Source organism: Phascolarctos cinereus, unplaced genomic scaffold, assembly GCF_003287225.1.
Source record: "Phascolarctos cinereus isolate Bilbo 61053 unplaced genomic scaffold, phaCin_HiC Scaffold_4;HRSCAF=312, whole genome shotgun sequence".
NCBI lineage: Eukaryota > Metazoa > Chordata > Mammalia > Diprotodontia > Phascolarctidae > Phascolarctos > Phascolarctos cinereus.
The window spans coordinates 108,610,177-108,628,990 of record NW_027555847.1 but is presented as its reverse complement, the minus strand read 5'-3'; the positions used below and the strand labels follow the sequence as shown (position 1 = coordinate 108,628,990).

The 18,814-nt window shown below is 34.7% G+C and overlaps 1 protein-coding gene across 5 annotated transcripts in view; it reads left to right on the top strand.

Annotated features, from left to right (window-relative positions):
* Positions 1-18,814, top strand: part of CCDC171 (coiled-coil domain containing 171) — a 501,148-nt gene that overhangs the window by 18,195 nt on the left and 464,139 nt on the right. For 4 of the 5 annotated variants that reach the window (XM_020969724.2, XM_020969718.2, XM_020969723.2 and 1 more), the window contains exons 4-6: positions 13,448-13,622; positions 16,033-16,223; positions 18,399-18,530. In XM_020969724.2, coding sequence (XP_020825383.1) covers positions 13,448-13,622; positions 16,033-16,223; positions 18,399-18,530 — 498 coding nt within the window. The remainder of the gene's footprint in view (positions 1-13,447; positions 13,623-16,032; positions 16,224-18,398; positions 18,531-18,814) is intronic. The other variant, XM_020969719.2, reaches the window with a different exon arrangement.

Here is an 18,814-nt window from a genome sequence, read left to right as displayed (position 1 = left end):
TGTCAACCATTGACTGCTAACTTTTTTTAAAAATAAATTTTTGTTGATGTCTTTTTGTTTTTACATTGCTAGAATTTCTCCTGGTATCCCTCTTCTCTGTTTTTCCTCTTAGAGAGAGCCATCCCATATAGCAAAGAATGCTTTTTATTTTTTATTTTTTTTTTAATCTTTTTTTTTCTCCCGAGGCAATAGGGTGAAGTGATTTGCCCAGGGTCACACAGCTAGTAAGTGTCAAGTGTCTGAGACCTGATTTGAACTCAGGTCTTCCTGAATCCTCTATCTACTTTGCCACCTAGCTGTCTCCTTTTTATCTTTTCTTCAAAATTTATTTTTAGTTTTCAACATTCACTTCCATAAGATTTTGAGTTCCAGATTTTCTCCCCATCCCTCCCCTTCCCCTGCCCCTTTTGGGGCAATTTGAGATAGACTCAACATATACATTCATATTAAACCTAGTTTCATATTAGTCATGGTATAAAGAAGAGTTAGAACCAATGGGAGAAACTATGAGAAAGAAAAAAAAGATAGAGTCAATAATAAGTTTCAAACTGCATTCAGATGCCATAGTTCCTTTTCTGGATGTGGGTAGCATTTTCTATCATGAGTCTTTTGGAGTTGTCTTAGTTGTTTGCATTGCTAAGAAGAGATAAGTCTATCAAAATTAGTTAGTCATCACACAATGTGGCTGTTACTGTGTACAATTTTCTTCTGGCTCTGCTCACTTCACTCAGCATCAGTTCATATAAGTCTTTCCAGGTTTTTCTGAAGTCTGCCTGCTCACCATTTCTTATAGCACAATAATATTCCATTACATTCATGTACCACAACTTGTTCAGCCATTCCCCAACTGATGGGCATCCCCTCAATTTCCAATTCTTTGCTGCCACAAAAAGAGCTACTATAAATATTTTTGTACATGTGGGTCCTTATCCTATTTTTATGATCTCTTTGGAATACAGACCTAGAGGTGGTATTGCTGGGTCAAAAAGTATGCACATTTTTATAGCCCTTTGGGCATAGTTCCAAATTGCTCTCCAGAATAGTTGTGATGCAGTTTAGGGGTTCAGGGTGCTGGGACCCCAAAATCACAATACGCAGGTCCTGAGTGGAAGAATTTGACCCGAGCCTTCTTTCAGCGAAAGACAAGGTTTATTAGAACATCTGTCATATTGGGCCAGATCTTAAGGAGTCTAAACATTAGTAAGCTGTTGGCTCGATTATAAGAATCTGATCAAAGGCTAGATTATAAGAATCTAAGCCGTGGCTAGATTATAAGAATTCCAGCGTGGCTATATTATAAGAATCCCAGCAGTGGCCAATTGATGGGGTTATAGCCTCAGGCAGATGCCAGAGATTTGGCCATGGTTTTTCCTTTCCAGGGCCCAGATCCCAACCCCATCATTCCCCCCTCAAACAAATGGGACCCACATTCTTTTGGAGTAAGGGGCAAAGGTCTCAGCTTCTGAAACTGTGAAGCAGTGATTTTTTTAAAAACAAAGATAGTAGAACTAGAACACCTTAAATTGTTAATCCTTTCTTTACAGGTTTACCTAGAACACTTTTGATTAAGAAAATTATACAAAGTTAGTAACTACCACAAATTAATGTCAGGAGGTAACATCTGTTAATTTTCCAAAGAGTCTTGGTTGTGGGGTGTTAGAAATGCACTGCTGTGGGTCTCTATTTGCCCTGGTTGGAATCGATGACAAAATATTTAGTCCATATGTTGCTTTTCCCCACATTTCTTTGTCAACTCTTCGTTTTGTGATCCTTAGAGTGTTTTTCAGTTATGTCAGCTTGAAGGGCGACTAAAGATGGGGATTTTTCACCAGTGCTATGAGGGACTGCATGACTTGCTCATTTTTGGTTGATGTTTTCCAGTTTTCAGTGCTAATTACTGGCAGACAGACCTGCCCTTTTTCATCCATGTTAGGGTGGTAAATCTTTGTTTTAAATGTGATCTTCTGTGGTTAGAATGAATACTCTGCTGGAAAGTTGATTTTGATTCTGAATGTTCCATTGTCTTATGGAAGGTTGTTAGGAATAATAAAGCATTGCCAAGTCAGTAAATTAGTTTCATTAACTAAGAATTACAGAGGTTTTTCATTTCACATTTGTAGATTTCTTCCAGCTCCTTCACCAGACTCCTGGTGGCCACCATCTTGGGTCTGCTGCTCTTTCTTATCTCTTCTTTAAGGTCATACTTATTCTTTGTTATTCTGCAGCAATTAGTTTCAGTTTTGTGATGGTTGTCCTTTCCATTTATATTTTTTAGTCTTTGTGTATATATTTTTTGTCTTTGTTTACATCAGTTCATGTAAATCTTTCCATGCTTCATTATATTTATCATATTCTTTCTTATATCACAGTCATAATCCATTACATTCATGTACCACTGTCTGTTTAACCATTCTTTTATTGATGGGTATCTGCTTTGTTATTGCAAAACTTTACAAAGAAGAGGCCAAGAGATCCCTAAAATTGGCTAAGCTAGTAAACACTTGATATCTTTGTCAAGTAAAAAGGAGTAATTACGAAGAGCAATAATAGTTTAGAACTCAGACTCCTTTGTAAAACACTATAGAGGAAAATGGTGGGCAATTATGAGCAGTTTTTTTTTTGAGGCAATCTGGGTTAAATAACTTGCCCAGGGTCACATATGTAGTATGTGACTGAGGCTGCATTTGAACTCAGGTCCTCCTGACTCCAGGGCCAGTGCTCTCTCCACAGTGCCACTTAGCTGACCTGAGCAGTATCTTAAAATTGCTAGTACAGTGAAAGTGAAGTTTGTAGGAAGGGTGGTGTGAGACTCACTTAAGGCATATCCTTCCAAGAAGCATTCTTGGATGAAACTGATCAGAGGATAAGAAAAAGTCTGAAAAAGAAGAAGTTTGTTAACATTTCCATAATCTGTTTTTATTGTCATTAACATGTGGATCTTATGTTTCGTTTATGACGTACTATACATGTAAGTGGAAAGGATGCTTAGGAAGTATGCTAGATAAGTAATTCTTTACCTTTATCTAAAATTTCCTTACCTGTTGTATATTCCAAGTGCTGAGCATAGTCCAATTTAGGGCACAAAGCATTTTTTTCCTTTATTAGAGATGAGAAAGGCCTAAAGAAAAATCTGTGATGTACAAACTTGCATAGTTGGCAAAACTTATTTTTTCAGTTACCCAGGCCGTTATCTGTCTTTTCTTTGGTGTCTCTTAAATGGGCCTCTTGACTTTTCAGATTCTCCCATTCACTGCCATGCATGCAGTTATCACATCTGGACAGATGAATTGTATAATTCTGTCTCAATCCCTTCTGCTTTGGGTCCTGTCCCCAGGATTATGGACCCCAGGGTAAATACCAGTTATATTCTTGAAATCTTCTCCTCCTCTTTTCTTGTTCCTGACCTCTAAAGCCTGCTTAATGTATCATTATGCCATTATATACATTGACACTTTGGAATCCATTGCTCTGAATAGACAATGAATTTGAAAAATAAACTTAAACAATCTGCCTGTTTACCACAAATTTGGTCTTTTTGCCATGATGGAAAACAAAATTAGGAAGAGTACCTGGATCAGACCCAGGCCATGCTAAAGAAATCCATGTTGGAGGTCATATAATCTTGAAAATATTCAAAGATTATCTTCTGATATATCCTAGGGAACAGAAGATATTCAACAATTGGAAATTTGTCAAGGCTGATATTAAAACTCAAAAAAGGCAATTGAGCTTCTGAACCATATTCCTACCTTTTCATCTTTAAGGGAATGTTGTTCATTTGTATTGAGGGTATCAATGAAAATAAGAAAAGAGAACATGTAGTTTCATGTAAACCAGTCACTGACTGAAAGGTGCTTAGAATATAAGCTTCTGTTCTATTGATTGATAACAGGAATGGATTTGACTAGGAAGATAAAATGTAGTCTTAAAGGCTTTTTCTTCAACAAAAAATCTCATCTATATGTTAAATTATGTAGGATTTTTTGTTCAGTGCCCTTCAGTTATTAAGTGATGCACAGAATGAAAAGAACTTGTGGCTCAAGGTGTGTGCCATGCTCCTGGTGGGTCATAAACTGAGAGCTGGAAGGGACCTTAGTAGTTTCTTATTCTAAATTCCTTAACTTGTAGATGAGGAAACTGTGACATAGAGAAGTCAAGTCACACTGGTAGTAAGTAGAAGAATTGGAATTTGTCTGGGATCTCTCCACTGTATCATGTTTAACCTTATGTTTGTTCAAAGTTCAGATGGAAGAGGCATTCATCATAGATGGTGATGTCCTCCAGATGTTCCTTTTTGTAGATTATGTTATGCCATTTGTATCAAGTCCTAGAACACAACATGTCCTGTTCAGTAAGATGAGTGATTATTCCAAAAAGAATGGCCTAACAATCCATATAGGAAAAAACTATCCTCAAGAAATGACAGACAGAAGGGATATCATTGAAGAAGTGTGATGAGAAAAGGAATAAGGCCAGTCAGGAAAACAAGGAGGGGCAGATGGACAACCAGAATGTTGTGTAGGTACTTTTGAAATGTAAAAAGACTTAAAAGAAGTCTTCTAGCATTTTGATAAGCCTTCTATGGAGGACATGTGGAACAGCATGGATGAGAATCATGAGGGCTAAAATGACATGGGATATACTGGTGGAAGGAATAACTGGATTGTTGACTGAACATCACTTGAAGTATTAAAGTAATAATTGAAAGTATACAACATTATATACAAAATTAGTAACACGTTTTTAATATTGTAAATGTTAATCTTTGATTAGTGACTGTATAATTATTCAGTCGTCTAGCATTTCTTTGAAATGGTGATTAGATTTCCCTTTGCAAAACATATGTTTTTTTTTTAATGCAGAGTGACTTCATGCTAAAAAAAGAGATGTTAAATGATTTGGAGCATGATGAATGCCTCTGAAAAGAACCAATTATAATGAGTCTTCAAGGTCACATTAGTTGTAGGTACAGCTCTAAAAACAGCACCCTTTTAGTTCAGGTTCAAGATTGAGACAAAATGAGGCATTGCCAAGTCCCTGAACATTTAACAAAGCAGTAATTTTCCCTTTCTTTAACACAGCACAGATATACAGCAAAGCTGCAGTGGCATGTAGTTTCTCTGGACACAGCCCCACTTGTCTCTCTCTAGAGACTATCTGGTCAGTAGGTCATCAGGGTATGGTGACTCACCAAGCCTGAGAGGCCCTGACTTCACATGCCTGGTCTTTTTTATGCCTCCAGACTAGAAAGTTGGGTCAGGAAAGCTGAGCTCAGTTAGGTTCTATGGGGGAGGAAGCTGTGTTGGGGAGGAAGCTGTGTCAGGGAGGTTGTGTGTGGAAAACAGTGGTCCTGTCACAATGTTATTAATCATATTTACTTTGTCAGCTAATATGATTTTGTTTATAAGTCACACAATTTAAAATATGAATATTATAAATTAAGGCAGGAAGAAAGTGAGCATATGCTTTAAATACTTAACAGTAATGTTAAAAGCAGCCATATTGGGTATATGACGTTAAATAGCTTGAAAACTTTTCTTCTAGAGACTTTACAAATTTGGATCACAATAATATTACCTTGAAGCATATATTAAGGTTGTAAAATTGTTGTAAACTGGCTTTAAAAAGTAATATTAATGGTACAAAAATATTATATAAAATTTTAGTTACAACCACAAAAACAAGCAAGTAAAATTTATCAAGTAGAAAAAATAATCTTCAATTAATTTGCATTATTTGTATTTTTGAGGAGTATACAGTGCTTTGTTACTGTGTGGCAGACATATCTCAGAATAATTTAGATTAAGACATACATTTGTAGATTGATTATTTTAACAACTTGAACTTTTCAAACAAAGCAAAGCCTCTTAACTTTTCCATCATTTTTCTTTTTAAGTTAGGCTTATTAGATATTAGAATTAGTTTACCATATTAACATTCTTATGACCATATGTCATGATGATATTTTCTTGCTTTTTAATGAGGTAGCAGTATTTTTTTAAATTCAATTTTTATTTAAAAAAAAAAAGATGAACCATTTCTTCCTCCCACTTCCCTCACTCCACCCACTAATGAGAAAGCAAGAAAAATAAAATTATTTGTACAAACATGTATGGTCAAGCAAAACAAATTTCTCATTGGTCATGTCTGAAAAAAATGTGTCTCAGTCTGAGAGCATTATGTTTCATCACGAGTCAAAGATTTTTACATATACACATACTCATTTTAGAAAAAAAAATTTTAAACATTTTTATTTTTAGGCATTTGGGGTTAAGTGACAGGGTCACACAGCTAGTAAGTGTCAGGTGTTTGATCTGAGGCTGGATTTGAGCTCTGGTCCTCCTGACTCCAAGGCCAGTGCTCTATCCACTGCTCTACCTAGCTGCCCCCTACATGCTAATTTTTTTTTTTAAATCAGCCAAGATTCACCTTTTTACCCTTCTATCCTAAACCGTCTTCCCTCCCATTGAGAATACAAGAAAACCAAAACCATTACAAACATATATATAGTGAGTCATAACATTTACACATTATCCATGTTCTAAAAAATATCTGCATTCTGACTCCTTCATCTCTTTAGCAGGAGATGGACAGCATATTTCATCATTAGTCCTTTGGAATCCTGGTTGGTCATTATGCTAATAAGAGTTCACCACGATAATATTCCATCACATTTAGATACCATAACTTGTTCATGTATTCCTCAATTTTTGGGCATTCCTTCAGATTTTCATTCTTTGCCACTTCAAAAAAGAACTATAAACATTTTTGTACATCCTTAGGATTCATTTTGCTTAGAACTAATCCTTCCTGTAGTCCACCCTTTCTCAAGTCTCCTTTCCTACTTTTCTCTTTCTCTTCTATTGAGTGAAATGTATATCTCTTCCCAACTGTAACTACATAAGCATGGGTATATGTTTGTATACATGTATTCTTTCTTTTGACCAGTTCAAATGAGAGTGACATTCAAGTGTCAGCTGCTCTCCTTCACCCCTTCCTTCTTGTTTGTAAGGATGTCTACTTGTAACCGTGATTATATGAGATAATTTCTAGTAATCTTCCTTTGTCTCCCTCCCTTCTCTGTTGTATTCCTCTTCCTCTCTCTTTCCAATTTTTTCCTAAGATCAGAACAGAACCATTCCTGTCCTTTGTTTAATTGGACTTTATGAGCCCTGATAATGGTAGAGTTCAGAGGGGACACATGTATCTCCCTGTATTTGAATGTAAGCAGTTTATCTTTCTTCAGTCCTTTATCATTGTTCATTCATGTCTTACCTTTTTATGTTTCTCTTGTGTTTGAATTTCAAAATTTCTCCATAGCTCTGGTCTTTTCATCAGGAATGCTTGAAAGTCCTCTGTTTTGTTAAAAGTCAGTCTCCATACCATCTCTCTCTCTCTCTCTCTCTCTCTCTCTCTCTCTCTCTCTCTCTCTCTCTCTCTCTCTCTCTCTCTCTCTCCCCCCTTCTGCCTCCCCGACATTATACTCAATTTTGCTGGATAATGTAAGCCTATATCGTTTGCCTTCTGTCCTTTTATAATGATGGCTGCTAGATTATGGGTGATCCTAGCTGTGGCTCTTCAGTTTTTGCATTCTTTCTTTCTGGCTACTTGTGGTATTTTTTCTTTGACCTAGAAGCTCAGGATTTTGGCTATAATGTTTCTGGAAGTTTTCATTTTAGGATTTTTTTTTCAGGAAGAGATTGCTGGATTCTTTCTATTTCTGTTTTGCCCTATGGTTTTAAGAGATCTGGGCACTTTTCTGTTAAGATTTCTTGAAATGTGACGTCTAGGTTCTTTTTTTGGTCATGATACTCTGATAGTCCAGTGATTCTTAAATTTTCACTCCTCAACTTGTTTTCTAAGTCAGTTCTTTTTGCTATGAGATACCTTACATTTTCTTCTTTTTTTATTCTAGACTTTTAAATTTGTTTTAATATTTCTTGTTGCCTCATGGAATCATTGGCTTCTTTTTGATCCATTCAAATTTTTGGGGAGTTTGTTGTTTGGACAAGGTTTGTATCTCTTGTTCCATACTGTTAATTCCTTTTCCAATTATTTCTTCCATAAGCTCTCATTTCCCCCACAATGTTTTCCTCAAGTGTTTTCATTCAGAAAATTTTGTTTAAACTTAAAAAACAACAACAACAAAAAACCAAAACCTCTTACTTCATCTCTCCCAGGAATTCTAGTTAGGTTTATGCCTAAGCTGTGGTTTTCTCTGAGCTTTTGCTTATAGATGTTTTAGAGTAATTTTATTCTTTTGGGTTTGTATCTTGAGCTTTCTTGCCACTATAGTAGCTCTTTATGATGGTATTCTTTTTTTATTTTTTATTTATTCTTGCAGCCTACTTTCTGACTTGATATAAACCTGAGCTCAGCCACACTTCTCATTTGAAGCTGGTCCTGTTGCTGTTTTCTTGGGTTATTTATTCTTGTGTTATTCTAGGATCACAGGGCCAGGCTGGAGATCTGTAAGCTTTCAGTCCTCCTCAAGTGGTCTGATCTAGAGCAGAATTTTATTGCTGCCTTCTGGTCTGAGTTCTGCAAGATCCTGATCTGGGTTTAGATCTGAAGAAGAGTAGATTGCTGCTGGACTCCATTCTTATCAATCTCCTGGAAAGCTGTGTTAGCTCAGAGCAGCAGAATTCTAGGCTCCCCTTTGTGCTAGGATTTCCACAACTTGTTCATCCATTCCCCATTGTTGGACATTCTCTCAATTTCCAATTGTTGGCCACCACAAAAGTTGCTGCTATAAATATTTTTGTATATTTGGGTCCTTTTCCCTTTTTCATGATCTCTTTGGGATATAGTCCTAACAGTGCTATTGCTGGATCAAAGGGTATGCACAGTTTTATATTCCTTTGGGCTAGTTCGAAATTGTTCTCCAGAATGATTGGATCAGTTTACAACTCCACCAACAATGCATTAGCGTTCCAATTTTCCCACATCTTCTCCAACAAATATCATTTTGCTGTTTTGTCCTGTTAGCTAATCTGATAGGTGTGATGTGGTACCTCAGAGTTGTTTTAATTTGCATTTCCCTAATCAGTAGTGATTTAGAGCATTTTTTTCACCTAACTATAGAGAGCTTTAATTTCTTCATCTTCAAATTGCCTCTTCATATCTTTTGACCATTTATCAATTGGGGAATGACTTATATTCTTATAAATTTGACTTGGTTCTCTGCATATTTTAGAAATGAGGCCTTTATCAGAGATACTGGCTGTAAAAATTGTTTTCCAGCTTTCTGCTTCCCTTCTAATCTTGGTTGCATTGGCTTTGTTTGCACAAAATCTTTTTAATTTAATGTAGTCAAAATTATCCATTTTGAATTTCATAATGTTCTCTGTCTCTTGTCTGCTCATAAATGCTTCCCTTCTCCATAGATCTGACAGGTAAACTATTCCTTGTTCTCCTAGTTTGCTTATAGTTTCATCTTTTATGTCTTAATTGTGTACCCATTTTGACCTTATCTTAGCATAAGGCCAAAAAGAGTTCTTGGAAGAGCTTAAAAAGGACTTTAAAAATCAAATAAGAGAAGTTGAGGAAAAATTTGGGAAAAAAGCAATGAGGAGAAGACCAGAATGAAGCAGAAAATTTGACACACAAGAAAAATAAGAGGTTAATATGAAAGACCAGTTATAATGGATTTAATAAGGTCAAACTATTTACCTCTAATATGGAAAAATTATCTGCAACTCTTAAAAATGTTATTATTACTAGGATAGTTTGAAAGAATATATATATATATAGATATAGATAGATAGATAGATAGATAGAAGGCTTGGAATTGAGTTGAGTATGATTGTATGATCTTGAAAAATATAATTGTGTAGAGAAAGCTAAAATGGAGCAAATATCTCATACAAATGAAGTGTGAATGGAAGAACTATTAAAGTGGAAGGCAGGAGACAGTGAGACATGGTGCTAGAACCTTATTACCTTCAGAACTGGGTTAAAGAGCAAATAACATACATCTCAAAAGTATAAAAAATTTTTTAACTTACAGAGAAATAGGAGGTCAAGGGAATGGAGTAAGAGAGGGATTCTTAGAAGGATATGCACATTAAGAAATAAAGAGGGCAAGGGGGTATGATAAGGAATGGAATCTTAGAAGGGGTGCGGATTAGGGAGGCAGTGGTCAAAGTAGATTAGACATCTGAGGAGGGATAGGGTAAAAAGAGAGGGAGAGAAGGATAAACAGTGAGGAAAAATAGGGTGGAGGGAAATACATAATTAGTAATTACAACTTTGAATGTGAATGGTATGAACTCACCTATAAAATGGAAATGGATAGCAGAATGGGTTAAAAACCAGAATCTGACAATATGTTGTTTACAAGAAACACCTTTTAAAATGAGAGATACACAGTGAGTAAAAATAAAGGGCTGGAGTAGAATTTATTATGTTTCAGCTGATGCAAAAAAAAACCCCACAGGTGTAGTAATCATGATTGCAGACAACGTTAAAGCTAAAATAGATTTAATTAAAAGAGGTAAAAAGTGAAACTACATTATGATAACAGGTACATTGATAATGAAGTAATATCAATACTAAACTTATATGTACCAAATGCTACAGCGTCCATATTTTTAAAGGAAAAGTTAAATGAATTACAGGTAGAAATAGATATTAAAACTGTAATAGTGGAGGACTTTAAAACTAGGTAAATTTAACAACAAAAAAAGAAGTTAAGGAGATGAATAGAATCTTAGATAAACTAGATATGTTAGATCTGGAGAGAACTGATTGGGAATACAAAGAAATATACCTTTTTCTCAGTGGTACATGGTGGCTTTATAAAAACTGATCATATATTAGGGCATAAAACTTTACAGTTAAATACGGAAAAGCAGAAATAGTAAATGCATCCTTTTCAGATCATAATGCAATAAAAATTACGTTTAATAAGGGACCATGGAAACATATTTTAAAAGTTAATTGGCACCTAAGTAACCTAATCTTAAAGAATGAGTGGGTTAAAGAATAAGTCATAGAAACAATAAATAATTTTATTAAAGGGAATGATAATAATGAGGCAGCATACTAAAACCTGTGGGATTCAGCAAAAGTAGTAATCAGAAGAAAATTTTTATCTCTAAATGCTTACATCAATAAAATAGAGAAAGAGCTGATCAGTGAATTGGGCATGCAGTTAAACAAACTAGAAAAAAAAACAAATTAAAAATCCCCAATTAAACACCAAATTGGAAATCCTAAAAATTAAGGGTGAGATCAATATAATTAAATGTAAGAAAACCATTAAATTGATAAATAAAACTAATAGTTGGTTTTATGAAAAAATCAATACTATAGATAGACCATTGGTTAATGTGATTCATTAAAAGGGTAAAGAAAATCAAATCATTAGTGTCAAAAATGAAAAAGGTGAATATACTACTAATGAAGATGAAATTAAAGCAATTATTAGGAATTATTTTGCCTAATTATATGCCAATAAATTTAACAATTTATGTGAAATGGAAGAGTGCTTACAAAAAATATAAACTGCCTAGATTAACAGAAGAGGAAACATAATATTTATTTATTCACTCATTCATTCATTTATTCATTTATTTTTTCGTTTCATTTCATTTCATTTCATTTCTTTCTTTCTTTATTCATTCATTCATTCATTCATTCGTTCATTTATTTATTTTGCTTTTAGGCAGTTGGGGTTAAGTGACTTGCCCAGGGTCACACAGCCAGTAAGTGTCAAGTGTTTGATCTGAGGCCGGATTTGAAGTCAGGTCCTCTTGACTTCAGGGCCGGCACTCTATTGAAACATGATATTTAAAAATATCTGTTTTTCAAATTTAGCATCTTTCAAGCTTCATAGAAATCTTTCATCACTTACGCATTTTGACACTGTTCTTATTACGAGTTCAAATTTCTTTTACTTTTTTAACTCAAGAGTTTAACAGTTTGAGGAGCTGATTAGCCAAACAGGGCTGTGTCACAATTTGGCCCCAGAGTACCATCAGGCTTTGATGACAATTTATAATGGTCTTTATAATATGACACAGACTATGATATGGTGTTCTTGATAGGTGTGGGCTATGTCAATTCTTTCTAACAGTTTTTGGAAAAGAGGAACTCTTTTAATATTAAAAATAATTATATCTCTCTCCACAAAAGTATCTGTTTTATAAATACCTGTTAACTTAGAGAATAGATGATAAAAGTCAATATAAATTCAGTAATACTTTTATTTTTATGATTATTTTATTGTATAATAATTTGCATTATCATAAAGATGATGTTGATGTGATCTCCCTTACCTCTGAACTTTGAAATATGTTGTACCTATTGCATATTGCTTCCTCTTTGTGTAAATTCATGTTCCCTATCTGATCATAAGTTCCTTGGGAACAAGAATTATATTTTACCTTTATACCCCTTAGAGCATCTAGCACAGTGCCTTGTACATGGTAGACATTCAGTAATTTTTTGTTGAATGAATGAAAGTACAAGTAGCAGCATTAGACCTGAAAGAAACCTTTGGGATGATCTAGAGCTCAGGAAACTGTGGTCCAGGAGTTGAGACTTGTAGAAGGTCACATATGCAGTTAGTAGAAATCCAAGATATCATTTTTTTTAATGTTTTTTAGTCTCAGTTTATTAAAGAAGTTTAAGATGGAAAACAGTTGTCACATGAAATGACCAAAAGACCAAGAAAGTACTTAAAAGCCAGGAAAAGCATCATCTTTCGAAGTTCAGGGATATGAGCCATTGGCAGCATAGGTTTAGAGTGAAAACCCTTTAGCAAAACATTTCAAAGGAAGAATTATAGAAAATTGTCAACAGTGTTTGCCACATGAAAGAGTAAAAAGAAATTGACTAGAAAATGATATTGAAAGGCTTTTAGATCACTCAGTATGAAAACTGGCTGATGCACTCCAGAAAGATTACTCTATATTTTTATTATACCATGCTTCCTAATAAAAGTTTAAAACTTAAATGTTTATCAGAACTTTGTGAAAATGACTTAATGGCATTTCTGCTGTTTTCATCAAGCAATGCCATTAATAAAAGAAATTATATAGAAGACAATTATAGTGTAAGTAGAAACCATTAAAAAATTACATTGTTATTGAATTTGCCCTTTAATTTCATTTACATATAGCTAAAGCATGAATAAAGTTTGATTTCTCTCAAATTTTCAAGAACTTTTTGGAAACTTTAAAAGTAACTGATTTTTTTTTCAACACAGTTTAAAATAAGAAAATCAAATAATGTCATTGGTTAATTGCTGTGAGTCCTTTAGGGTCCTATTTTTAGTCCTTCAAAAGATGAAGCAATTATGGGACTATCTTTTACATATAATTAAAAGAAGCAGTATCTCCCTTGTTGCATTTTACAGAATTTCAAATGATAATTTTTAGGCTTATTAATATATAAAACAATATTTTAGTGTTAGTTGATGATTTTAGAATTCTATTTTCAGCTGTTAACCTATGACAGCCAGCTTACCAAGCTTCGATCTGAAGTTGAGAAAGGGGAGGCACTTCGACAGAGTCTCGAATATGAACTTGCTCTTGCTAGAAAGGAAGTTGGCCTTGGAAGATTTGCTACTGAAGAAAAATTAGGTGAGGCACATAAGAAGAATGAACAACTACGAGGTACATATATTTTTCTTGTTTTATCTTTACAACTATATATATAGCTTATGTATATATAGCTTATGTGTGTGTATATATATATATATATATACACGTATATATATATAAAACATAAGTTGCTTAGAACCTGCTGCTTGTAGAATGACAGAATTGTGGAACTGATCTCTAATTAGTATAGGTAACTTTAATCTGCTTTACAGGTATAAATTTCATGTCTAATTCTGACCCACTGTTTCAGGTACTTGAAATTAGTCTCAAGTATATTTATATGTTTGGTCTGATTTTCATATGAAAGGCAAGTTAAATGTTTATTATTGCTACCTTTTAAAAATTTTCTCTCCTCATGTTAGTCAATTAAAAAATAATTTATTAAATGCCTATTATGTACCAAGTACTGTGCTAGGTGTTGGGAATACAATGATTAAAAACAAAACAAAACTGAAACAGTCCTTGCCCACAGGGAGATTTTGATTTTTCAGGGGAGACAATATCTATCTATGTAAGTATATGGAAGGTAGATATAAAAGAAATAAATTAACTTTGTGTTGGGAAGGTAGTAGCAGCTGGGGGATCAGGAAGGGGTTTCTATAAAAAGTGGTGCTTGAGCTCAGTTTGGATGATTCTTCTTTTCTCTGTCTGGCATGTAGTAGGCACTTAATAAATGCTTGTTTATAGATTGACTGACTATCTCATTCCCCACAAAGATTGTTCCAAACTTTCTCTCCCCCTCCTTAAACTTCCCATTCTGTTTCATCCCACTTTACTTTAAGTCTCTGAGAAAGAGCTCAGGTCCTTTCTGTGTACCCTTGCTAAACCATTCTCTTGTCTTCTCCATAAGATGCCACCACATTCTTCCTCTACCCTCTAATTTTTGGTCTCTCCCCTGTTTATTGGCTCATGACAGTGCGCTTGCCACTTTCAAGGAAGAGCCACACTCTCATCATCATTGTATATGCCCCCACCATGACCAGCCCTGATGAACTCAAATAAAAAATTTTATGAAGACCTAGAGACCCTCATCATCAGTGTGCTGAAAGAACACAAGCTTGTAATGCTGGGCAACTTTAATGCCAGAGTAGGCATAGACCATCAGACATGGCAGGGAGACCTGGCCTGGACAGTATGCCAGTGCTATGCCAGAAAATTTAATTGCTTCCATTTCACTTGTCTTAGGAAGGATCTGAAGATCACCTAGCAAGATAAGGTACTGGACACTGAGGTCCTTTCTCAAGCTGAACTACCAAGCATTCAAACTCTACTGCAGAGAGTACAACTCTAGTGTACTGGCCCATGTCGTCCAAATGCCAAACGTACATTTTCCATAAAGACTGTTTTACAGAGAACTCACACGAGGCAGATGCTCACACAGAGGTCAGAAGAAGCAATACAAGGATACTCTTAAGGTCTCTCTGAGGAACTTTGGTATCATTTGTGACACATGCAAAAGACACTAGCACAGGACCACCCAGCATGCTGTCATTAAAGAAGGTTCTGTGCTCTCTGAGCAAAGTAGAATTGTGGTAGCTCAAAAGAAACACAAGGCATGCAAAGATGTGAGAATCATCCTCTTCCCAAATGTTCATACTGATTATTTGTGCCTGACCTGTGTTAGAGTTTTCCAAGCTTGTATTGGTCTGATCAGCCACAGTCAGACACATTGTATGCTTGGTTCTCTTCAATTATGAAGGACAACAATGAAGTCGTAGCCCCTAATTATGAATATTCACCAAGACCAACTTGGCCCTTTTCTTGTCTGTTGGTGACCTCATCACTACCATGCGTCTGATTATTGTGTCTGTGCAAATGAATTCCAGATCTATATATTCAACCCTGGTTTCTCTCCTGAGCTCTAGTTGCCTGTCTCTACCTGCTTATTGAATATTTCAATCTAATTAATTGAGTTAGTTAGAGAATGTTCCTAAAATGATAGCAATCAGTGTAGATACTATTTCTTACAATAGTTTAATGTGTTTAAATTTTGATAGGATGAACAGCATTTTTTAACTTTACTAAATCACTGTATTGTTAATATATTCCCATTATGTTTACTGCCTTCAGTTTGTACAGACATTAAGATATATTTTATTGCCTATAATTTATTTAACATTAATATTTTGTACTTCTGAAAGTACTTTTGACTGCATTTATAATTTTTAAGCTCTTTTGCATAGGAAACCTGCAAATGTGAATTTGTCTGGTATTGTTATTCATATTTTATTGATGTGGAAACTAGCTTTGGGAGGATCAGTGCTGTCCCACCTCACCTGCAGTGGGAAAGTCAAGAATGAAGCTAGGCTCCACACACCTTTGAGATTTACATTTGGTTCTAAATATATTCAGAAGATACATACATACATACATATGTGTGTGTATATATATATGTCTGTAAACATATATTTTACCTTTATAGTACAGAATTCAGAACTTCAAGGAAAGATAAATGAGATCGAGAAAGCATTTCAGACATCTCAGTACAACTGGAAAGAAGAATGCAGAAGATTTGAATTGGATTTGGAGGAGAGAGACAACATAATTCAAAATTGTAATCAAGAATATGATGTTCTTTTGAAGGAAAAAAATAGACTAGAGAATATTCTGAAGGTACAGTGTTCTTACTAAGAAATTTTGGTTTGTTTACTTTTGGCTTGAAAGTCTAGTTACAATGTATTTTGTTGTAAACCAAGAAAATCTGACTTAGGAAAGATAAATAGCGAGTAGGGGCACACTGAGGTTTCTCATCATTTGTGCTTGTTTTCTGTGTGTTTGTGTTATGTGTGTATATGTTCATTTTCTTTCCTTCATTTTTATTTTATTTTATTTTTTTGCATTTTTCTCAGTGTGTTTTGTAATCCTTCATCACGTTAGAACTTTTGCTGTGAAAACGTTTATAGATGTTTCTAGACCAAATGACAAGATAATTTGTCTGCATGACATGCAAGAGATGACAAAAAATATAGCAGTTTGCCACTCAAGCGGTGACATATTTTGAGATTATATATGAATGAAATACATATTTTTGTTTGAACATACCATGATGGCAATATTTTATATATCTAGTTCAGATTCTAAATGTTATCCATGACACATATTATGTAAACGTTTAATGAATATTTAGTGTAATTTTTTTATGGTATATTTCTTCATTTGCATCCCTTAAGACAATTATGTAGAGGGTATCATGTAGAAGTTGAAGGGTGATTTTCAGATGTCTGCTATTTTTAACAGTGTGCAGTTCTATTGAATTCAACCTTTGAGTGCCTTCTGACTCTCAAACCAGTGCCCTTTTTACTGTTAACTTTATTACCTGGAATTCATTTTAATGCTTAGAATATTCAACAATTCTCACAAGCCAAGGTCAGGGCAGCCCTGTCCAAATACACTACGTCCTTTCTACATCTTATACTAAGGTCAGACGTTGCCTCAGCTTTAACTCTTCCACTTTCAAATGTCTGAGTTCTTAGGTTTTGGTAGGTGCTTCTTTTGTCAGGTATGCTTCTGTGGCAGTTTCTTTCTCTGTTTGCATGTGTCTTTTTAAAAAAAAAGTGGTGGTAATCGGGGGCAGCTAGGTGACGCAGTGGATAGAGTACTGGCCCTGGAATCAGGAGGGCCTGAGTTCAAATCAAGCCTTAGACACTTACTAGCTAGCTGTGTGACCCTGGGCAAGTCATTTAACTCCTGTTGCCTCCAAGAAAAAAAAAAGTGATGATAATCAAGTAGCAGTGTCAAATTTCATGATAGCTTTAATAAACTTGTGAAATGCCAGAATTTAGGGTGCTGGCTGTTCATGTGTTTGGCTTCATTTTTGGGAGAATGAAATCAGAAACGTAGTTTAATTGCCTAAGTAGGTTGGGTAGATGGCAGAAATAACACTTGTCATAATAAATGCTTAGTTTTGTTTTATCTGGGAGCCAAACTTAAGAATCTTTAAGGAATGGCTGCCATACTCAAGAATAGAAATAAAATAAATTTGGGAGATAAAAATTGAGGTAGAGATATGCAAAAGTTAGTTTATATGTGCTAGTACATGCTATTCTGATTATTGGCTTTTCTTTATTAATGATGCCTAGTGTGATAGGGGTATAGATTGAGACTGGAGAGGCTTATATCAACCCTGTAGGAGAGAAGGAACATATTACAGTCAAAGCATGTTAGTGACAAGATACATTTTAAAGAATTCCTAATGTATAGCCAACATCAGTTGAATAATGCTTCCTACTTTCTTTAGTTTTTAAAAAAGTCCAAAATTATTCTGGAGAGTGAATTTAATTTTTAGTTTTCCCATTCTCATTTGACCTTCTCACTCTTATTTCTCATAATACTTAGTCTTCATTACCCAGAATTATAGTTTTGGTTTTTTTTTTTCCCAACAACCAAGGTGTTTTTTGGCTGTATGTGATGCTGCGCTCGTATAGCAGGTCGCATACTGGGATGCTAATAGATATTCCTTGGAGTCTACTTCTCCCTTCTGTTGACTTATGTAAAACTACATAGCTTCCTATTCAGGTATACAGGGGTTTGATGTAACATAAGCATGATCTTTTTATTGATGAATTTCAATAAATTAAGTAGTTGTAATTTATTGTTAATTGAGGCACGTGTGTGTGTGTATATATACGTATATGTGTGTGTGTGTATATATATACATATATATACACACACACATATATGTATATATACACATATATGTATATATGTATATATTTGTATTTAAACAGGGTGGGGAGAGAGAAAATTTGATGAATAGATGAATAAAAGCAAAATTTTATTTATGTGAAGGAGACATTGGATCAGCATCAGGAGCAGAAGAATGAGCTGGAATCTCATATCAGGGAAACAGCACTTGAGGAATTTAGATTACAAGCTGAACAATGGGAAGCAGAAAGAAGAGAGTTACAATTTTTAGTACAGGTATTTAAAAATAGAAGTATATAGTTTGTACATTAAATCTATCCTTTCAGTGCCTATGCTGTTAAAATGACATTGATGGTGACAGTGATTAGTTCTGCCACCTTATTTCAGGCATTAATTTCTTTATTGTATATCTTGATGCAGATTTTGGCTCCTTCATGCCTTAGCAGACAGTTTTTGAGTTGTAGCACCTGATAGCTGAATCTTCCAGAACTTCTCCAGGCTGCTCCTCAGATGGTGGATCTATTGCTGGATCCATACATGAAGCCTTTCCAGTTTGGTCC